Source organism: Phaethon lepturus, unplaced genomic scaffold (genome assembly GCF_000687285.1).
Source record: "Phaethon lepturus isolate BGI_N335 unplaced genomic scaffold, ASM68728v1 scaffold21840, whole genome shotgun sequence".
Classification (NCBI taxonomy): Eukaryota; Metazoa; Chordata; class Aves; order Phaethontiformes; family Phaethontidae; genus Phaethon; species Phaethon lepturus.
This window is the reverse complement of record NW_010510296.1, coordinates 36,718-59,558: the sequence shown is the minus strand read 5'-3', so window position 1 is coordinate 59,558 and position 22,841 is coordinate 36,718. Positions and strand designations below refer to the sequence as shown.

General features: G+C 51.4%; 2 protein-coding genes across 2 annotated transcripts; both read left to right on the top strand.

Annotated features, from left to right (window-relative positions):
- The first annotated feature begins 39 nt into the window (after nucleotides 1–39).
- LOC104628105 (zinc finger protein 160-like) lies at nucleotides 40–1,926 on the top strand. The gene has a single exon (XM_010296584.1). The coding sequence runs from the start codon at nucleotides 40–42 to the stop codon at nucleotides 1,924–1,926; it is 1,887 nt and encodes a 628-aa protein (XP_010294886.1).
- A 16,170-nt stretch (nucleotides 1,927–18,096) lies between these two features.
- Nucleotides 18,097–20,579, top strand: LOC104628098 (endothelial zinc finger protein induced by tumor necrosis factor alpha-like). The gene is made up of 4 exons (XM_010296572.1): nucleotides 18,097–19,149; nucleotides 19,253–19,359; nucleotides 19,415–19,934; nucleotides 19,989–20,579. Exons 1-4 carry the CDS (start codon nucleotides 18,097–18,099, stop codon nucleotides 20,577–20,579), a joined length of 2,271 nt encoding a protein of 756 aa, XP_010294874.1.
- The last annotated feature ends 2,262 nt before the right edge of the window (nucleotides 20,580–22,841 follow it).

Sequence of the window (22,841 nt, the reverse complement as noted above, 5' to 3'; positions counted from 1 at the left end):
CTTGGCACCACGCACCACTGGGTGCAGGGGGCTCCTGCCATGAAGGACTTGGTTAAGCACGTGGTGCTGAAGACCCACCCATGTCAGGAGTGTGGCAAATCCTTCAGCAAGAAGGGAAACCTGAGGAGACACCAGCGGATCCACACGGCAGAGGAGCTCTTCACTTGCAGGGAGTGTGGGAGGTGCTTCACCACCCGGGGCCAGCTCACGACCCACCAGAGCATCCACACAGGAGAGAGGCCCTTCTGCTGCGGGGAGTGTGGGCGCTGCTTCCGCCTGGAGGTATGCCTGGCCGCCCACCAGAAGACACACGCCAAAGGTGGTCCCTACCTCTGCGCCCGCTGCGGCAAGAGCCTGAGCACAAAGATCTACTTCAATATCCACATGCGGACACACACAGAGAAGAGGCCATTCGCCTGCACCGAGTGTGGGAAGAGCTTTGTGAAGAAGGGGACCCTTACCGCCCACCGGGAGGTCCACAAGCAGGAGAAGCCCTTCAGATGCCCTGACTGCAGTAGGTGCTTTGGGCAAAGTGTCACACTGCTGGCCCACCAGAAGATACATCTCCGCGGAGGGCCTTTCATTTGTACTGAGTGTGGCAAGAGCTTGAGCACCAAGCGGTATTTCAATGTCCACCAGAGGAACCATACTAAACAAAAGCCACTTGAGGGTCACATCAACGGTATGTCTCTCCATGTCATCCAGATTAAAGAGGAGCCTGATTTTGCCTTCAGGTCAGATGAGAATATGTTGGACAATATGTCCCATGAAGGAGATGTAGCTCAGGGGTGTAGCATACCTAGAAACCCACCTAATCCAGAAAGCCCTCCTTGGAAAATCCAGATGAAGGATGACCCAGAACCACTCACTGATGATACAGCAAACATTACTGCAATAGCCTGCCAGAAACTTTACATCAAGGAAGAGCCACCAGAAAACATGGACTACAGAAAGCCCTTTGATCCAAATATCCCACTGATGACTTTACAGGGGAGACAGCTTAAAAAGGAAGAAAATGCTGATAAGCAGCAAGAATGGGAAGTCCCCGTAGCCAGTAACTGGGTGCTCCATGTGAAAGAAGAACCACAGGAAAGCATTGAGTTTGGGATGCACTGTGGGCAGAAGCCAAACCTCAGTGCTATCCAGAGGATCCAAATTAAAGAGGAACTTGGTGTGGAGGCCAAACATCAGGAGAGCCAGAGCCCAAAGAGGAAGCAGAAGAAATGCTATCAGCCCACCAAAGAGGGGATGCTGGAGAACCAGGAGGACTCCATGTCCAAGAAAGATCCCTCAGCGAAAGGAGCTCGCAAAAGTGAACGGATATTCCCCTGTCCAGAGTGTGGGAAGACTTTCAATCAGAAATCAAACCTGACCAGACACAGGAAGATCCACACAAGCGAGGGGCCGTACAAGTGCAGCGAATGTGGAGAGAGCTTCCGCATGAACCGCAAGTTGGTCCGCCACCAGCGACTCCACATGAGCGAGCCCTTCAAATGCACCGAGTGTGGGAAGAGCTTCACCCAGCGGTCAAATCTGGTTCGGCATCAGAGGATTCACACCAAGGAGGAGCCCTACCAGTGCCCTGAGTGTGAGAAGACCTTCAACCAGAAGGCCAACCTCTTCCGGCACCAAACAATTCACATCCGCATGGGGCCTTGCAAGTGCACCAAGTGTGGGAAATGCTTCCCTCAGAAGCGCCATCTTATTAAACACCAGCTGCTCCATTCTCGAGGTGGGGCCTACAAGTGTGGGGTCTGTGGGAAGCGCTACCGGCTGAAGAAGTACCTGAGGAGGCACCAGAAAATCCACATGCGGGAAGGAACTGCTCCCTGCACAAAATGGGGGGAGGCCACAAGGACCAGCGGTGGACCTCACCACACCGAGCAGAGAGCACTGGTCCCCACGAAGAGCGAGGAGGAGAGCTGAGTGGGGGTGGTGCCAACTCCTGTGAGAAAGTCCTTTGGGAAAGGGGAGGGATGGAGACAAACGCTGCTTGCCTTACGTGTACAGTACCTGGGGGTGGAGAGGTCAACCTGAGGGGACAGTGAGGTTGAGGAGGCGAAGCACTGCTGGAAACCAGTCCTCTGCAGCTTTTCTGAGGACAGCCCTGTGGGTATCAGCATGGGGCTGGAGAGCCAAGTCTCCTCAGAGCACTTGGAGATGGAGGGGTAAGAGCTTGGCATCCTTTGTAATGGTATACTTGTACCTCTAAAGGCTGCTAAAGTTGTAGATGCCAAAATTGGCTTGTGTGGGCAATATATAAATAGGAGTACCAGGCAGGATTTATTTTTATTACTTTACTGTGTTTCTGAGAATGGTGAAGGGAACCTCTCCCATCTAGGCAAGGGTTTAATGCAAGAGCCAACTCTTCTCCCTCACGTAGCTCTGATCCACACCTTGATCCTACTGATGGACACTAGTCAACTGGGTGTTACAGATTTGGGAGAAACTACTGCCAGTCAGACCAGGGTTTTACACCTTGAATCCCCCAAATCAGACTCCCAGACTGGTGTAAGCCAGGTCCCTAAAAGTAAGTTATTCAAAATCAGTGACTGTCTTTCCAAAGCTAGCCCAGAGACCAGCAGACTGTGTTCTGGTTTGGGCCCCACAACCCCACGGCGTGGATGTAAATGAGAATGGCTTTTCTTAGCATCCAGTTTTACAACTCTGATGAGCAGGTGGCTTTGCCACCACAAGCCCCAGAAGCACCAGTGACTTCATCAGCTTGAGCAACACCAGTGCTGGTTCTCAGCCACCTGCTTCCCTACCTGTTACTGTGAAGCTCTTGGTAGGGTATCGACTTTATTGGGCATCATTTAGGGAATTCAAAGCAAGCATCAGGAATAGTTGAAAAATTCTTCAGACTTCATGGACTAGAGAACTGGAAATTATTTCCCTGCTGGGATGTTTTCCCTTTTTCTCCCTGGTGTAAAGGGGACTGTGCAGCTACTCAAAAGCATGGACAGTTCATGAGTCTTTGTTCCTCACTGCTGATGATTTTGTTTGAGTGTTCTCTGTTCAAATGGATCTTTGTGTCTTGAAAGCCCCTTGTGAAGCGGAGATGTAGAGGGAATCCGCAGTCCCCTGAGCCACTCCCCAAGATTTCTCTGCAACATTGCAACACGGCCACCTGGGCACTGCCAAGAAAAGACGCATACTGGAGTTCGTTGCATTGCTGCAGTATGTAGAGTCCAAGAAGCAAGTAGAAAAGTGTTCCATGGTGAAATAGTAGCTCTACCTCTCTGGCTTTGTGCAGGTAAAGAAGCCCCCTCCCCATCCCCAAGGCACACACCGCTTCCTTCTCCCAGGACATGTTGCAGATGGCATCCTCTAGGAGGCAGCTGAAAGTCACACAGCATGACTTTGGGCAACTACCTGCTGTAACGCTTTAGACCCAAGCTGCTGGTTGTCTGCACTGCCTAGTCTGGAGCAGCTGCCTCTCTAGGCAGGGAAGCTGAGGCATGGGGAGAAGGAAAGGAACAGGACAGACTGTTCTTGAGCTTTGTCTTTACCAGCTACTTGGACAGCATTGTGTTGAGGTGTGCCGTTGCGGTGAGTCAAGCACAACACTGAGTACAGCTGCCAAACCCCAAAAGCACAGAGTAATTTTGGCGTTTAGACTCCCTCAGCCTTTGATATAGTCAAGCCCAGGGCATGATTTCAAACAGCAAAGCAAGCTCTGACAGCCTCTGCAGGAGCCTACCCCTGTCCCCTGCCTATAAACCATAGCCAAACTGGTTGATATGAAGCTTCTCCCCAAATCCCTCTGACCTGGTGGAGGTTCATTTCTGGGAGAGGAAAGGCAGACATATAGGGGAAAACAACAAGTTTAGGATGTTCTAGGGGCTACTAAGGAACACCCTTGTTAGAAAAATGGGTCTGGGCCATATGGTGGGTAGATGCTTCACTGTAGGAGTGGAAAACTATGTTCCTTGGGAAGAATATGGCTGAGCCAAGCTAGCGAAGCAAAACAGCCTCTGTTAGCCTTGCTGAGGAGCAGAGGTCCAGCAGAGACCTTCGGTGAGGAGAAAGTAATCACCAGATGGCTGGCATTTATCTTCTTTTTATTAGCCTAGTGTAGGGCCGTAGAGATTTTTACCAGCACGAGGAACTGGTATGGGAGGTTTGCCAGTTGTATTATTGTGTCCCTGCACATAGAGAGGGAAGTGGGTCAATGTCAGTAGCTTTCCTGGACATCACTGGATCTTCCACCATTGACCATGGCCAGTGTGTGTGTCCTAGCTTCTGGGGAAAATCAGGGCTGATAATTTGTAATATCTCCTCAATAAAGTAAATATTTAAAGTAAAAAGGAAGCAAAGTGAGCCTCTTTTCTGGTTGGTTTGTGGGTTTTTTTCATAAGCTATCATTGAGAGAACCACACCACATTCTACCCACAATGCAGCAGGTGAACAACGCCACAGCAAGATGCATACCAGTGGTAACCAAATGGATGTTGTTGGTGAAGAGCCCTGTGGGCTCTGCGGACGATGTTTGCCATCTCTCCACCAACTATGCTGAGAGCTCAGACCTCCACATGATGACCTCACGGCTCCAGACAGTGACCCACTGTCATGGGTACCATGTGAAGTGCCCTAAGGTGCCTGCATAGGGCTAGAAGAACACAGGCCTTGTGGGAGGCCTTGACCTTTCTGGATGAGCAACTGGAGGCCAGGAAGGGCATCTCAGATTACACCAGACACCATGGTGTGAGAAACTGAACCAATGCCCGAAGTATGGGTGTTTTCACCCGTGAGCTAAATAAACTCCATACTCTGTGTCCCACCTGCGGAATCACAATGCTTGAAGTACAAAGGGAATCTTCCTTGGGTACCACCAAGATCTGCCTGGGGCATTACACTGACTGTCTCAAGAACACCTCTAAATAGATGCCTTGCAGACAGTTTGGTCTGCCAGCTCTGATGTCTGCTGCTGACAGTTTTGTTGGGTTCAGATCAGGACCATGGAATAATCCCAGCTCCATGAGAAAAAATAGATTAATCTGGGGATTGGACAAAGCCAAATCCTCACACCCCCCCAACAGCAAAATAGAATTCATCCTTTTCTCCCTAAACCCATTAAAAGGGCTCCCAGATAATAATAAAATGCTTAAAACCCAAATCATTGCCCCATTCTCCACTGCAAGGATTTTATGCAGAAAACCACATCTGTAAAGCATTCGCTGAGCAGTTTCGGTCACTAAGTTAAAAGGATGCCCACAAGCTCTGAGTTTGCCTTCAGGTCTATATAGTAAATTCAATGTGGTCAAGCTGAAACCAATGGAGTTAAATGAAAGTAAAAGTTATATTAACAAAGAGAGATCCAAGCTCTGATGACTTTTAAATAAAAGAAATATTCTTGCACAGTGGGTCAGATAAGGCTTGTCTTGAGACAATTGCTGTCCTATTTCTTGCCATGCATATTGCTTCTGTGGATTTCAGGAGGAATTTGGCCGTGGGACTTTTTGTATCACCTCGCTGACTCATTGACTACCTGTGTGTATCATCTCAGCATCAGCGCTGCCTCCAGCATTCAGCACAGCCTGGTCCTGTGTGGAGGAGAGATGGAGACCGGCTGTGTTGGGGAGCACTTGCACAAGAGGACGTATTTCGTGCTTCAGCGGGACGTGTGGAGCTGATTGATGCTCAGCATGTTTTGGTATGGTGGGAATGAGAGGGTCTTTGGGGACAGAGCTAACATCTGGTGGACGTTCAGTGCCCTGGGATGTTTACTTGCCCTTTGAGAACATGATGGTTCCCATGAGAACTTCTTCGAGAATCCCAGGCTGCAGGGAGCCTGGTGTCTTCACAGACAGGGACTGAGGAGAGGAAAAACACCAGGATGAAAACTGGATGAGCAACAGGACACTCAGTGTCATATACTTTTACACACCCTTTATCTGTTTGCTTTTGACTAGCAGCCTCCATGGGGAATGAGTATTTACTTACCACCACCGCCTTAGTTACCTCTCATCCCAACCAGGGCCAAAGTGATGCAACCAGGTAGCACCACATGGGACCAGGTTATCAAGCTGAATTGCCTGTAGCCAAGGCCCACTTGGAGCCACTGCCTCCACCTCCTGACCCAAAGCACAGTCCCTCCCTTGAAAGTGGTTTCTTGTGTTGGAGCAAAGCAAAGGTAAGAGATCTGCACCAAAGGATGGAAACATATATGTACAATTTGCTTCTGACTAGTCCCCACCTGCAGATTTTCTGAACAAGGTCATAGAAAAATTTGTGATCTCCTTTTCTAGGATCAGTGTTAGCCTGAAAACAAGCACAGCCCTTGGTATGAGGTGGGTGAGGTGGGCAGCTCTGGCTGGTGGCTCTCCGCTAACTGCAGAGGAGGTGACTGCAGCCCACTGTTATCTTTTGTAAAAGTACTGTTGCTCCATGGGGGACATTGCAGAACCCCACTGCTCACTTTTTTTCTACCCCAAGCTGATTCCTGTCTCTTCTGCTTCTGTCTGGCCTCTTCCCTGGGAAGCTGGTGTTTCAAAGACACCGACCTCCTCCACGTTGCTGCAAACTGAAGGCAGAAGTAGGAAGCAGAGATGCAGAGATCCTTCCCTACCAAGTCACAAGTTTTTCACCTTTTTCATGATCTGAAGAAAGGGATACGATGCTTTGCAAGTGGAATAAGATACAGCTGTTCTCATTTCTTACACGTGTTGGTCTCTGAGGAACGAAACAAACTGAACAGTGAGGGTCTGAACGTAGAGGACAACTTCTGCTAGGAGAGCAACAGGGTTTTGAAGTCATGCAAGAATAAGCCATCATTGTACCTGGTGCTGAACTTGACTCGCCCTTAGACACACCTGCAGAGCAGAAAACCAGTCCTTGCAGGAGAGCTGGGAACAGCACTGATGTGAGCTCACTTTGGGGAGAAAGGACTTAAGAGAGGAAACTAAATGTTGATCTGGTGAACTACAAGGTAAGCAGCCCTAAAAACTAGTTACTCCTAGTCACTGCTCGAAGTGTTGGCCGAGGGCTGCCTGCGGAGATTACGAAGAGCCTTTTGCTGCACAGATGAGCTGCAGCGCATTGTGCACAGACAAGGGCATACGCTCATTCGGCCGGTATCACAGGGCCCAAAGCTTCCCTTGGGAAAGAAATGGCCTCAAGTTGCACCAGGGGAGGTTTAGATCGGATATTAGGAAAATTTCTTCATTTTTTGAGAGAGAGTGGTCAAGCATTGGCACAGGCTGCCCAGGGAGGTGGTGGAGTCACCATCTCTGGAAGTATTCAAAAAACATGTGGATGTGGTGCTTTGGGACATGGTTTAGGGGACATGGTGGACTTGGGTTAAGGGTTGGACTTGATGATATCGAAGGTCCTTTCCAACCTTAGCGATTTTGTGATTCTGTGGTCTTGATCTTTGATCAAGTCAACTTATAATAACTTTAACTAGCTTGGGCTAGGTTGAAGAGTAGAGAGAGGAGGGGGGAATGTGAAGTATGGAAGAGGTGACAGTAAAGCCTCCAACCAGCTGGCAAAAATGAGTTGTGCATCAGATCTAACAGCATGAAGGAGAGACACAGAGCCTGGGAAACACCATGAAAACCTGGGCTTCCCTGCAGGGAGGTGTCAGATCCAGATCAAATATTATTTACAGCTTTGCCGATTTGTATTAAGTTCATTTATTATCAGCAACTTCAGGCTATATGAAAGCCCCCCGTTGGGTGATGCAGCTGATGACTCCATTTGCTGCTCATGGCAGGGTGAGGGAGCAATGAGCTTGTGGGTGTTCCTGCAGCTTCCTGGGTTCTTGCTCCTCTCTTCAGAGCATCACCTGCTGTTGTTTTCCTAGCCGGAGCATCAGGGTCCTGAGGGCACCAATAAGCCTTAATGGCCCTGACCAACCCCAAATGGAGGTTCTGCCTTCTATGTCCATCCCCCGAGATACTGCACCCCATGGGCACTGCCTGCGCAGGGTCCCACAAGGCTCCCCACCCCTTGGGGAGCAACCAGCCCTCGCTGCTCCCAGAGACGGTGTGTGGGGCTGTCGGGGTGGGCAGCAGGAGAGAGGGGCTGCGTGGGCACGCAGGTACCACAGTGTTCCTCAAACCACCTGAAAGTCTCTCTGCCTCCGTCTGTGTGCAAGAGCTGACGTGCAGGAAGGAGAGAGAAACCAGGAGAGCTCATTTCCTGAGCATGAGCCCGCATGCTACAAGCTGACCTTTAATTGCAAAGCCCTCTAACCAGCCTCTGCATGCCTGCCTCTGTCCCCAGCTAAGGGTTCAGGTGTGATCAGAAACTAAGGACCTTGTGATGAATTTCCTTGGACGGAGCACCCAAAACCAGGTAGCTCACACACACCCCCCACACGCACCCCAGCCCTACGGAGGTGACTGGAAAGATGGGAAAACAAATCACGGATCAGCATCCCTTTGCACGCTGCAGGCAGCAGCATCTCAGGAGCACAAGTGGAGCGCAGAGGATGTCTCTGAGACTTTCCTCCTGTCTGTAAAAGGGTGTATGGTAGAAATCACCCCAGACCCTATAGATGTTCCTTATTGCTTGTCTCTATTAAGGCCCAGGGGGGATAGAGCATGGGGACCTCCTGTTTCAAGCAGAACCTGCAAAGATTCATCCTTTGCTTTCCCAGCCCTTTCCCTGCCTTGTGGTCCTGGGGCAGAGGGATGCTCTCAGGACGACACACGTCCAGGAGCCTGATTCCTGCAGCGCTGTCTGCCTCTCTTTGAGCCCCTTTCTCTCCTCTTTTTCTGGGTAGTTTTTGCAAACCTTTGACGCGGGCTGCCTGTGGCTCAGCACTTCAGTCCCACGGAGGATGGATAAAGCTGGGGAAGAGGCAGTCCTGGATGTCTGCATTGCGGGGGAAGATAGGCCTGGCTTGCCTTCGCTAACAAGACCTCGTCTGCCTGAGGAGCTCAGCCAGCTAAACCACAGCGATGGTAAGGTAAACGTGGCTGGAGAGAGGCTGTCCCTGCAGCTGGGACATTCACTGTTTCGCTGTCCTTTACTACACCAACACTGGGAGTCAGCAGGGAAGGAGAAATGGGAGGGAGAGATTCTCTGATGCCTGGAAATATTTCTCATCAAAGGAGAGCATATGCCCAGCAGCGTTGCCGTTGGGTATTTCCCAGCCCGCATCGAATGCTCCTTGAGTGTACTCAGTTTGCCTTTTATGCTAAGCACTGTTGTGTTTCCCAGGGCTGAATTAAGAAGGGACCCTGTGATTAGTTGTCTGTCAGAACAGGTTTTCTTTTATCCCCTAAAGACATTCTTGTTAAATATCGGAGAAAGTTTGTAGCAAAGAAAATAACAGTCTACTTTTCATTTTAACATCTTCAGGAAAATAATACGCCTCGTCTATCTTTAGCTCAACGTAAAGGGCCCCCTTTCAGCTCACTAAATTGCTTGCAGATGCTGGGGACTCGGAGCAGCTCGGCTGCTAATGCACAGCCTCTGCTTGCTTTTCCCAAATCGATCGCCAAGCACCCGGCATGGACAGTGGCACAGGGCTGTGAAGGGCTGTGCTAATACTGCCTGCCAGGATGGTCAGCCACGTGCTGAGTTTGAGGAGAAGAGGCTTTCAGCTGCCCTCTGCAAGACAATTCCCAGGGGTGAGCCCCAGTCTGCAGGGGAATTTTGGACAGCAGGCCAAAATTCTACTTTTACTACAGTAATAGTCGCACTCTACATCTGTGCAGTCTGAATATGCCCTCTAGACCCACAGTCTTCAGTATATAGCTCTGCCCACGTGAACCCCTCATCCAGCAATATAAAAGTATTTGGTTCTGGTAAACAAGCAGCACCACAAAGAGTGGGTCAGGCACCACCAGGGACTCAAAGACCTGAATTCACCTGGCTGATTCTTTGACCATAAGCTGGAAAGAGGCTGAGAAGCATTTCAGTGTAAAGGAGGAAAGGAAGTTTCTGGTCCTCTGGAAGTTTTTTTTCACTTTACTGTGAATTCATTAATTCTTCAAGCTGACAAAAAAGGGGAAAATCAGGACAACCAATTGTAAAGCCAGCAAAAACTTTTGAAAATTTTTCAATCCTCTTCAAAAAACCCGCAAGCTTTACATTTTGGTAGGTTGGACATGCTTTTCTTTCCCTTAGAAGGATTCAACCCTATCCTAAAAAAATACTTCCTTATGGGCTGAAAGTAAAAGATATTCAAAGGTTTGCTTAGATTTGTGGTTTTTTTCCAGGAAAAAAGGCTGAAAATTTTTTTTAAGTTTACCTGGGACAAACTCGTGGCTTGACAGCAGATCAGATACTACCAAATATTCATCCAGACCTACTTTAAATAAAGGACTCTTCGGATTTTCTAAGTGCTTAAATTAAAATGGGTGAATGAATAAGGAGTGTAAGTGCTTTTGATGGAAATAACAGCATTCATGTTGCTTGAGCGTGTCCAGAGAAGGACAACGAAGCTGGTGAGGGGACTGGAGCACAAGTCTGATGAGGAGCGGCTGAGGGAACTGGGGTTGTTCAGTCTGGAGAAGAGGAGGCTGAGGGGAGCCCTCATCGCTCTCTACAACTATGCGAAAGGGGGTTGTGGTGAGGTGGGTGTTGGTCTCTTCTCCCAAGTAACCAGTGATAGGACGAGAGGAAATGGCCTCAAGTTGCGCCAGGGGAGGTTTAGATTGGATATCAGGAAAAATTTCTTCACCAAGAGAGTGGTCAAGCATTGGCACAGGCTGCCCAGGGAGGTGGTGGAGTCACCATCTCTGGAAGTGTTCAAAAAACGTGTGGATGTGGCACTCAGGGACATGGTTTAGGGGACACAGTGGCGTTGGGTTAATGGCTGGACTCAATGCTCTCGAAGGTCCTTTCCAACCTTAATGATTCTGTGATTCTGTAAGAATGCAACAGCGAGAAAGGGTAGTAGATGTGACCAAGTCTGTTGTATTCCCATGGCTGGCTGCAACCAGAGTAGTGGTCAGGAGTGAGAGAGAGAATTAAACAAGCACTCTCCCTTCCAAATAAAGTAAATATAGGCAAACTTGGAAATGAACTGAAGCAGAGGCAGGGGCAGAGGGGATGACTGAAAACCAGGGCTCAGAGTTGAATGCAGGGCTACCAGTATCAGCCTCTGTTTGGTGGTTTCTACATCAAGCTCCAGTTCCTGCTTTTTACTTCAGCTAGGGCAATTCAAGCACTTAGCCCATAAATGACAGCTCTGGATGTGCTTTTTCTCCAGCTTTGGCACTGAGATGCAGTTCTATCTCATGTCTTGCCCAGTAGGTTTACAGTGTGGTGCTTTGAAGAAAGTAGAAGCATCATGAAAGGGATGCTAAAAAAGGGAACCAGACCAAGAATTGAAATGAGGAAGGAGAAGTGAGAGCTTCCCCCCAAAAAATCTCAGTGAAGCTGAATAAAGACAAGAATAAACATACGCTGGCTGGAGACAGTAGCTGGAAACATTCATTCCTTGGCAGCAAAGCACCTGGCTCTGCACATCAGCCCCCTTTTCTGGGGAAAGCTGGGAACCAAGACCGTGTCTATGTGGCCTCCATAACACCCACCCAGGTCTGTACACCCAGTATGGGAAAAACAAAGGCAAGGATGCATGAAGGACAGACCACCAGAAAAACCAGTGTGGGGAAAGCAAGGAGAAGAAAAAAAACCAGAGCATTGTGAGGAGGTAGACTGCACCAAGCCCTTAAGACACACAAGTGGTGTACATGTGGGAAGAGCTTCCTGAAGAAGAGAAATTCACTGGAGGAAGGTCCAAAGTTGTCTACAGGGGTGGAAGGAGATATGCACCAGGACCAAGCAGCACCTTTTGCAAAGAGCAAGACAAGCAAGGCCAAGGAGGCATCATCCCCAGGGCAGGGAGATCCATGCCAAGGATAAGCTTTACGAGACTTTTGTTGTGGTATACCAGGTAGTGCAGGTCCCCAGATAAGAGTGGGGATATAGTGGGCTAAAATACCCACCATGAAAGGTGGCCCAAGCTGCTCATGTCTGCAAGAAGCTGTGCTTTCTCCTCTCCGTGGTCACGGTGTCTGGATGACCAGAGGAGGTTGGGGATGGCCAGGGAGAATGCAAACGTGTAAAGGTCACACAGGATCCCTGCTGGAAGCCACTGCCCTGGGGTGGTGAAAATCAGTGACTCTGATGGGATTTTGCTCCCCCTTCAGACCTTGAACCAGTGCATCCAGATTTCTTCATGTTTCCCACATGCATCACCTGTCAAAATAGAGAGACAAGCTCTTTGAGAGGTGATTCAGGATATCTGACTAAGGTTTTTGCCCCTGAATCACCTTCTGAAGAAACTTGTCCCTCTCCATGGACCAGAAGGGACACAAGCTCTCCGCCTGTGCTCTTCAGTTTGGGCTGTCACCACCTCTGCGCCCCTCCTACTCCATGGATGAGAGCAACAAAAAAATCCCACCCTTGTCCAGGATCCAGCAGAATCAGAGTCAGGCCCACCTGTATTCTTACATTATATTTTGTTTTTCTTGTGCTTGTAACAAAAACTAAGAGGACCTTGTTCCGTACCTTACTTTCAGTGACCATGGTTGCAAAGCGTGGAATGAATCTCTTACCAATGGCAGCTGCAGTCCCCAGCCCTTGCCCCTTGTGTCTGTCTCCCCAGCTAGTCAGCTGGGTCCTTGCTGCCTAGTTTCGTGGAAGGTAGACTTTAAGTCACCCTTTGCTCTACCACCCCGTTCCATGAGGTCTTTACCCATCCTACATCCATAACATTTGCAAAAGAAATGACAGCAGACCTTAAGAGTTTGAGGTGGGAGAGATAGAAAAGAGGACTCAGCTGCCTGGGTGGAAAACTCTTAAAGGATTTTTTTTTTTCAGGGTGCTTTCCCAAGTCACCCAGCTAAATTAACCCATCCTGCACCTGCATTCACTTGGTCCCACCCACGAGAGCACAGGCAGAGATGGTGGCAAGGAGCAGGACTCCCCTTTCAAAGGCTCCTCACTGTTAAATGAGCGTAACAGCAGCATGAAGTTGCTACTCCCCACCCACCCGCATTAGGGTGGATGATGTCTATCTGGTCTTCACCAGGACAATTTGTCAACTGAGTCACCACATATTACCCCTTGCTGAGGACAACAAAGGTATCTGGTGCAACAGCATAAGGTCACAGATATCAGAGGCCTTCACTTCTCCTGTGCCTGGGGCTTCCCCTTCAACCAGCCAAGTGTTTCAATTTGCCTGTGTCACCTCACTTCCTTAACTAAAAAAAAAAAAAAAACAAAACCAAACAAACAAAACAAAAAGAGAACATAAAAACATCCACTTTCTCCTGGTTTTTGTCCTCCTTCTTTATTTTTTAACTGGGAAAAGAAAACCAAAGAGAACGTCAGTGTCACTCCTTTTTGTGGTCACTTAGCAAGTCACTTGTGAGCCAGGAGTGTCACATGGGGTGATCCAGAGGGTCCAGGTTCCTACCCAAAAGGTCAGGAAACTGGAGCTGTTTTTTTCTGAGGTTTCAAAAAATGGGCTATAATAACATTTTTTTCCTGAGGATACTAAATTCCTGTAAAAGACAGAAATAACAGTTACAGCATTTCAGCCTAATTTTAGAGATGGGAAAGCTCAGGCAAAACTTTGGTTCTACACAAAATCTCACAAGCAACCTATGTCAGATGCACACTCTCACCTGTCCCTTCTGTTCCCCCATGTCTACACTTTGAAACAGTTGTGGGCTCATTTCATCTGAATGATGAAATAATGAATAATGATGTCAAGAGACATTAGTTTGGCTTCTGACACCAGCAAGCACATATCTGAAATCAGAAAACACAGGGAGCACAAAACAGGCAATGACCAACACAGGCTGAACCCCTTTTTTACAGTACAGTTATTTTCATTTTTTTAAAACTACTATTTTTTTAAAAGTCCTAATTCTGAGAGCATGTCCTCCCAATACTTCAACCCTTACTACCCGAGCTGCTGTCTGCAAGGTGCTAGTGACAAACAGCCAGGCAGAGTGGCCTGAGGGCACCAAGCTGGCTTGCATCCATACGGCTAAACTCCGTTCAGGATGGCATCATCTAGCTCTGCCCTGGGACTCATCCCTGGCTCCAGCTCTGACTCAGGGTAAAAGTTTCAGGTAAAAACATGAGAGTTGAGAAAATTGTGCTCTGGTGCCCAGGAACCTCACCATTTGTTTCAGAGACATGGTTTGGGTTTTCCATCGCTCCAAATCAACCCAAGAGAGGTTATCCTCCCCCTCTACTCTGCGCTGGTGAGGCCTCATCTGGAGTATTGTGTCCAGTTCTGGGCTCCTCAGTTCAAGAGAGACAGGGAACCTTTGGAGAGAGTCCAGTGGAGGGCTACGAGGATGATTAAGGGCCTGGAACATCTCTCGTACGAGGAAGGGCTGAGGGACCTGGGGCTTTTCGGTCTGGAGAAGAGAAGGCTGAGAGGGGACCTTATCAACGTCCATAAATCTCTGCAGGGTGGCTGTCAGGAGGATGGAGTCGGTCTCTTTTCAGTAGTGCCTGGTGACAGGACGAGGGGCAATGGGCACAAACTGCAGCACAGGAAGTTCCACCTCAACATGAGGAAGAACTTTACTGTGAGGGTGACGGAGCACTGAACAGGCTGCCCAGAGAGGTTGTGGGGTTTCCTTCTCTGGCGACCTTCAAAACCCGACTGGACGCGTTCCTGTGCAGCCTGTCCTGGGTGATCCTGCCTTGGCAGGGGAGTTGGACCAGGTGATCTTCAGAAGTCCCTTCCAACACCTACCTTCTGTGATTCTGTGATTCTGTGAATTAGCACATGTCCAGCAGCCACCAAATGCTCCAGGACCTGCTACGTGACTCAGACTGGCAGGACCGTGGATTTACTGTGGATTTCTGCAGGCATCAGTGCTGCTAATTACAGCCACAGCCCAATCCAGCAGCCTGTTAACTGCTGCAAAGCACCCAGGAACAGGCAGCCCAGCCTCCCTGGGAGCTGGACACTCACACGGAGGCTCACAGCCACGTGGAGGAAACAATTTTCTTCAACTCACTGGGTGCAGACCTCCTCCACCGTGTCTAGCAGAGGATGCAGAGCTGGGCTCTGCCACTGTCTCACCAAGCATCCTCTTTCAAGTCACCTCACTGCCTTTCCCTTTTCCAAAGTGATTTGAGATCATGGACAAAAAGGTCATGGAAAAGGAGAGTAGGATGCCTCTCCTTGCTTGCACAGCTCTGAGGGTGGTCAGCCACACGAACAGAGAGCAAAAGCATCCACAGTGAGGTCTCGGAGGTACGTAATGGGGATTTCTAACGCAAAGCAGTGCAGTTCAGCCACCTAAAAATAGCAGCTAAAAAAAGAGAACTAATGTAAATCTAAAGGTGTCTCGAGCCTGCTGCAGCGTGGGTGCTGCTTTTCCCTAAAACAAGCCTCAGCCACCAAATGCCGGCATCCGAAGAAGACTACAGCTCCCAGGAGCCTGCAGCCCAGGCACTGCCTGTGCGGGGACCAGGCGCCGGGCAGCCAGGCAGGGGTACGGGCAGGGAGGCAGCGCCGGCTGGGGATCCCCCCACCCGCGCCCGAGAGGTTTTAGGGCTGCTGTTTGCTACCCCCCAAGCCCCTTCTCTCCCTGACCCAGCTCCTCGTTCTCTGTCTCTCCTCCCCCGGTAGTTTTTACATCGCTGACACAGACTTCCTGTGAGGCAGCACCAGCAGCCACCAACGTGGCTGGGAGAAGAAGAAGAGCTCAAAGTGGGTAGAAATAAAGAAATTTGGCCCATGACACTTGGACACTTCCAGAGCTGCGTACTGCTGAGGGAGGTGGGATGTCTGGTCAGTAAATGGCTGAGCTGGGTTGTCTGGGGTCAGGACAGGAGAGCTGCATGTCCCGCAGCGTCCCGGGGCAGCAGCAGGACATCTCTGGAAGTTGGGGTCACCGCTACGAAGCCGGAGCGTTTGCCAGCGTTGGCTGTGGTGGAGCAAACTGCCCTGGCTGGGACAAATCGCCGCGCTTGTCTCAGGCTGAATCCTGCCCGAGAGGCCTGGCTGTGCTCCCCCGGCGGGAGGCAGCCGGCGCAGCCAGAGGTCCCGCTGGTCCCGCTGGGCGCGGGTGCAGGCGGCTCGGCTAAACGCGGGGAGCGGGTCCAACAGCTCGACGTGGGAAGGGGCGTCCATCCTTTAAAATCTGCCTAAAAATGACACTTCTGGGGCCTCTGTGTGACAAGTGCTTTCAGGAGCGATGGAGGCACGGGTGGGAATGAGTTAATGGGTCCAGCCTCTGCCTTGCAAGGAGGAGCTGTGCCTGTGTCTGCTGGTGGGGGGGTATTCCCAGGGAACAGCTGAGGAGCCGCTCACATTCGTGTGTTTCACAAGCGAAATTCAGCCAGCTGTGCTGACATGCAGGAAAAGCGGCCCAGCGCATGGAATAGCCATGGAGAGAAAAGCTTGCCCCGAGCCATCTCTCGGCTCCGAAAAGTTGGTCGCCACAGAGAGAGTAAAAGCAACCTCCATTTCTCAGCCTGACTGAAAGGTTCCCAGAGAACATCTCACCCAACACCCATCCTTCCTCTTGGTGAGAAAGGAGCAGAGATGCTACAAACGCCCTGGGTGCCTGGTGGGATGGCTGGATCAGGGCTCCTTTTGCCCAGCTGAGGGGTTGGGCAGGGGCTTCTCAGGACACCTGATCACTTTGGGGCACTTGAGAGTCAAGGAGCAGGGGAGGAGAGAGGTTTGGCTGGCTGGACCACCATCAGGGACCCCTCCCCACAAGCTGCCCCTGGTAAGTTCCTGGGGCAGTTTGGTGCTGGTTCTCCCATGAAGAAAGTCTATGGGAAATGGGATTCCTCTTCAGCCTGGACTTTTCACGAAGATGAGTCAATAATGCTGGTGGTGTTGTGGCTGCCCCCTTGCTGGGTCAGGCGTGACAACCTGGAGATTGAAGCTGACACCAAGACAAAGCTGGGCCTTCGGCAGTCCAACCGTAGGGCAAGAGGATAGGGGAAGTAATTGAGTCCTTGCTGTCCTCCTGGACACCAGGAGGACCTCTCCATCCATTCAGACATCTTCCTGGCCACCAGCTCCAGCAGCCTTGCACAGGCTCCACTCTCTGCCCTGGTGCTACCACAGGGAACCGAGGACATCGGTGTAAGTTTCACTTCTGCCTCAGCCTGTCTGGCTGCAGCTGTGACCCAGCTGTCCCCATCCCCTCACCGGGTTGGACACAACACAAAATCTCTAGAGAAACAAATGGGCACCTGCCGAGGGACGGGAGCCCCCGAGGTTTTGCTCAGCCAGGTGAGCCTCAGACAATGCTCGGGCAGTTTTGTTTCATAGATGTGAGATTTCCATGCTGGAGGCCAGGGAGCGCAACGTGATATGTCACAGAGACAAGCAGCTGTTGGCTCATCCTTAACATTCCCCCTTATGGTCCCAGAAGGTCCCTCTCTGCCAGTGCGCTGAAGGAGGCTCAGATGATCTCAGTGACGACTCTTCACAAGAGACGTGTCTGGCCCTGGCCCCAGCCCCTGGTCTGGTCATCCTGGCTCAGAGCAGGGATTGCACCACCCCAGGGATCTTCCAGAAACGGGTCTGTCTGGGGGTGCCCCTCACCAAGAGGGATTTACTTCTAGAGATGCTGATGACTGTGAGTTGGTCCCTGACGGTTATGACCACCAGGCTTTACCACTCCTCTGAAGGAAAAGTGTTGGTTCCTGCTCAGAGATCAGCACAGCAGGAGGAACCCCCCAAACCACCCGTTTCTTGTCATGGGTACCTGGAGATGTGGAGAAACTCCAGCCTGTGCCAGGCAGTTGTAGCAACCCCCTTCAATCCCTTCCTAGATTTTACAGTCTCTTGGCCTTTGGTTTTACTAGAATTAACTAAACTTGGCTGGGCTTTTATTTATGACTTTCTTTTCTGCATGACAGCTGGTGTGTTTTTTTCCTGTGGGCCTTGACAATAACACCTGCCTTGGTTTCTTCTCAGGTTCAGCTCTCATGAAGGAAAACACAGGCTTTCATCTAAAGAAGGGTAACTCAGGCCAGTGTGGGCACTTTCCAATGGCTGCTACCTCCCAGCAGCCCTGGCAGGCAAGGAAAGCTGGTGGCAATGGCCAAGAGGACTCCCAGTTATGCCTCTCCTAGTGAACACCACCCAAGCCACCTCTGAAGATCCAGGTGATGGAACAGCAAGCCATGATGATGCTGGAGCTCTTGGAGGTAGAGAATTTTCTCCGCCACACTCAGGAGAAGTCGTACACTTGTATGATTTGTGGAGACAGTTTTAAGCACAAGGACATCCTGGCAGCCCACCAGAAATCCCATAAGGAGATAGAGGCTGAAGGCTGTGAAAAGGAGGGCAATGCTGACAGGGCTGGAGAGCTGCATGATCAAGAAGTCATCAGAGCTGGAGGGGAGGCCAGTGGGGAAGGCCACAGCAAGTACAGCACACAGAGTGATCCTGAAAGAATGGAGAAGCCCCATGCCTACACTGAGCGTGGGAAGAGCTTCAGGATGAAGGTTGACCTCACCAAGCACCTCTGGACTCACACAGGCAAGAGACCATTCCCCTGCACCAACTGTGGCAAGAGGTTCATCACCAAATCACAACTCAAAGAGCACCAAAGGATCCAAGCAGGTGAGCGGCCATACAGGTGCCTGGACCGTGGGAAGAACTTCACCCAAAAGTCACAGCTCATCGTGCACCAGTGGATCCACACAGGTGAGAAGCCCCACCAGTGCAGCAGCTGCCAGAAGAGTTTCATGGACAAGTCACAGCTGGTGGCCCACCACCAGATCCACACAGGCAACCGTCCCTTCAACTGCGGGGTGTGTGGCTGTGGCTTCCACCAGAAGATCACCCTCATCAAGCACCAGAGTGTTCACAGCACCAAGGGGGCCCAGCAGGATGCCGCCAGGGCCATCATGGACGAATCCACTCCAGCAGGGGAGAAGATCTTCTGCTGTGGCACCTGGAGGAAGGAGTTCAAGAAGAAGTCAGTGCTGGTGACCCACCAGAGGATTCACACTGGGGAGGAGCCCTACGCCTGTCCAGCATGTGGGCGGTGCTTCTGGCAGAAGATCCACCTCAACCGGCATCAGCGGACCCATGAGCGGCCCAGTGCCCATGTCTGCGGAGCCTGTGGGGACCACTTTGGCAGCAAGAGGGAGATGCTGCAGCAGCACCAGGGCCACCATCCCCAACATGCCCCCCACACCTGCACCACCTGTGGAAAGCACTTCAGCCAGAAGGTCGGCCTCATGGCCCACCGCCGTGTCCATGCACAGAAGGAGACTCCCATACTGCAGGCGTTGGGCAGCCTGCCACCTTGGTGGTACCCACACCTGTGGGCAGCGTGGGAAGACATTCACTGAGAAGGGCAACCTGGCCAACCACCAGCGGGCTCATGCTGAGGGCCAGGGTCACCGCTGCAGGGCTTGTGGCAAGGGCTTTGCCAAGCAGGGGGAGCTGACCAAGCATGAGTGGACCCACACCAGGCAAGCGCTTTGCCCAGTGCACCCAGCTGGTCACCCACCAGCACGTCCACACTGGTGAGCGTCCCTACCCCTGCAGTGACTGTGGCAAGCGCTTCGGCAACAAGTTGCACCTCACCGTCCACCGGTGCATCCACACTGGTGACCGGCCCTTCCCCTGCCCCACCTGCAGCAAGGGCTTCCGCCAGAAGATCTCCTTGGTCAAGCATCACCACATCCATGAGCGTGGCAGGGACAAGGGAGGTGGCGAAGACATCAGTGCAAACACAAATGCCAATGTCAACACCAATGCCAATGGCAATGCCAACGCCAACACCAACACCAATGCCAGTGTCAAGACCAATGCCAATGCTGATGCCAATGCCAAGGTGGCTGGCAAAGATGAGGAAAGCCTGTCTGTCCCCTGTCGGCGGCTCCCCGCTGGCGAGTGGCCCTTCTCCTGCAGCGAGTGTGGGAAGGGCTTTGCCCAGAAGGCCCAGCTGGCAGTCCACCACCGCACCCACACTGGTGAGCGCCCCTTCCCGCGTGCTGCCTGCAGCCGAGCTTTCACCTAGAAGGTCACCCTCACCAGCCACCAGCGGGTCCATGTGTGGGAGCACCAGCCACCACCAGTCCCAGTTCCCCTTGGACTCTGGGGTGAGGAGTGGCCCTTCACCCATGCCACCTGTGGGAGAGGTTTCCGCAAGATTGCCCTCATTACCCACCAGCAGGTCCACATCAAATATGAGCCCAACTGCTGCACCAAGCGTGGGGAGGTCTTCCCTGACAGGGCCCAGCTCTGGCTCCACCAGCCCTCCCATGCCAAGGACCGGCCATTCAAGTGTGCCAGGTGCGGGAAGGACTTCAAGAGAAAGGAGATCTTGGTCCACGCGGGAGAGGCACCCTTCCAGTGCCCCCAGTGCAGCAAAAGCTTCTCACAGGAGTCCAACCTCATGAAGCACCAGCTTACTTACACCTGCCAAGGACCTTTTGTATGCTCCAGCTGTGGGCAAAGCTACACCACCATTGGACATTTCAAGAGGCACCAGAGGAACCACCTCAATAAGCAAAGCCCTCCTGGTGAGGGAGAGGAGCCCCCTGAGGACCTGGCTACTGGCTGTGTGTCACCGGAGTCAGTGGGTGACCACAGCAGCCCCATCATTGTGGTGAAGACAGAGTCTGATGCTGATGGCTATGAGGTCCCATGAGGGCAAGGATTAAGCTCTCAGTGAAGGAAGGGCTGATGCCTGCTCGCTTGGAGATGGGGATGCTGTGTCCACCACCAAGGTTCACAGTCCTGTGGGAGCTGCTCCCCTAGGAACATCTCACAGTATTTGGTGGGAGTCAGGAGTGGAAGACCTGGGAAGATCTGGACTTCAGCACACAGCAATCCCTGAATCAAACCTCAGTCAGAAGTGGCCGACACAATGTGAAATTTGGGGGCAAGGGAGGGATATAAATACATTATTTTGGCTTCTTTTTTATATAAGAATCCTCATGTCAAGAGGTGGTTTGTTGCTTTTATTTTCTAACAGGAGGGCTGAGAAGCTTGGGTTTTTTAAATCAAGTAAATGAAATCTGTGATTTTGGATATATTCACATGACTCCAAGAGCTGGAGCTTTAAAAAAAAGAAAAGGACCAAAAATCTCACCAAACGTTATGAGGCTTGCCATCACCAGCTTCCTGGCAGGAGTCGGAGCAGAGCATCGTTGGTCCTTAGCCTTCCAGCTGCGGACACCAGCACCAGCCGTCCTGCAGACACGTGGAGCATTGCGGGGTCTGCTACCATGGAAAAATTGCAGCCAGAAATAAGGGAGAATGTCGTGGCCAAAAGAGGTGGGGACGGGGACCCCACTGGCACCTGGGGAAGGGCCGCCAAGGTCAGTAACCCTCGTCGTGGATGGCAAACACCCACCCACCCAGTCTAGTTTGCAGAGCCAGAGTAAGAGCCCTGGCTGAGAACTAACACAGGGTTTGTATGAAGACGTTGTTGTTCCTAGTTTAAAATAACCTCACGCATGGGTTGATTGTGCAGGATAATCCCTGGGCATGTTTATTATGGAGCTGAGGGCATTAGTTGCACAGCCACAGTTTCAGGGCAGCATGTGGGATGTTGCCAGACCTGTTTCTTGCAACACATGCTTGGTTGCAATGCCAAGAAGTGGCTCCTGAACCTGAAGACCGCTGGTCTGTGCCACGTACAGCCGCACTGGGGCAGGGAGAAGCCCACTACAACCGTCCTCTGTGTCACCTGTTTGCAGTGGTGGCCACAGCGTGGCACCAGCAATTGTGTGTTCAATTGCTCAGCCAAGGAAAGGAGGCGTTGAGTTGCTCCCAGTGCCCCACCGACCCCGGTGGGGTTGGGGGTTAACAGAAGCTCTTTCCCACTGTGGGTACAGCTGAGCCTCCCCACATCTGGCGTGGAGACTGGCCCTGTGGGCTGTGCTGTCCCTGAGGACCCCTCTGACCCAGCTTAGCGATGCGGAGGCCACCTCCCAGGTGCACCCCCAAGGCCAGCTGGCCAAGCCAACTTGCTCTTCAGAGTGGTTTTGGGGGAGAGGAAGGAAGGGGTTTGCTGGGCGATCACTTGAAGTGCCATGTCAGGGTTGCCAGGGAGGTTTGGCTGCTTTTGCATCCTGGGCGTCGCTGCCAGAGTTTGCTTCAGCAAGAGCAAGAAGGGGGTTCGCTGCCCCCTCCCCAGAGCCGGGTGCTCCCCGTGCCCAAAGCAGCACCCTGGAACCCTCCTCCTCCTCCTTAGCCTCCAGGTTTTGCCCTTGAGGTTGCACGAAGGTGGCGAGGCACGCCGCCACGGCCATACAGTGCTAACTTTATGTACCTGCGGGTGCCTTTGGAGCTCAAGCAGCCCCTCCCCAATTCAATTTACCCGGTGTGAAACGAGCCCCTTCCCTCCCTGCTTTCACCAGCACTCACCGTTGCTGGATCCGGCGTGCGCCCCGCGCTCCATCCCCAGTGCAGCCCCCGCTGCCCCACGTCCTGTCCGCTAAATTAATATTCTGTCGTTAACGCCAGCAAAGGGCTCCGGTGCCACGAGGCGATGGCAGGAGCTGAAGGAAGGCTCGATACGCCCCTATTAGCTTGCAAAAACTGGGCCAGCCTGTCTTCAAACGCAGCGTGGTTGCCGGATGAGCCAATGGATAGTTACACAAAATTAAGGACCGTTTTCATCTTGTTCTTTTTTTTTCCCCCCACATAGATCTGTTTGATTTTGAAGATTTCCTTCAGCTTTTTTGTTGTTTTAATTGGCTAAAATAATTAATTTTAATTTCCTGCATTTGTTTCACTGGCGGTAAATTCATCAGCCTTAAATAGGCAGACTGATAACGGACCGTGATAATGGTACACTGAACTATTACGTGAAAAGCAGAGAATTAAATCATTCACTGGCAAACAGGCCATGGTGGAAAGACTGCTGTTTCCTGAAAGCTTTGAATCCTTTCAAGCTTGTTTG

Excerpts from the sequence above, each read along its gene's own strand:
- LOC104628098 (XM_010296572.1), top strand. The coding sequence starts at position 18,097 with ATGATGCTGGAGCTCTTGGAGGTAGAGAATTTTCTCCGCCACACTCAG. Across the intron at positions 19,150-19,252 it reads GAAAGCACTTCAGCCAGAAG|CGTGGGAAGACATTCACTGA; the intron begins GTCGGCCTCATG and ends ACCTGTGGGCAG. Across the intron at positions 19,935-19,988 it reads CGCGTGCTGCCTGCAGCCGA|CACCAGCCACCACCAGTCCC; the intron begins GCTTTCACCTAG and ends CATGTGTGGGAG.
- LOC104628105 (XM_010296584.1), top strand. The coding sequence starts at position 40 with ATGAAGGACTTGGTTAAGCACGTGGTGCTGAAGACCCACCCATGTCAG.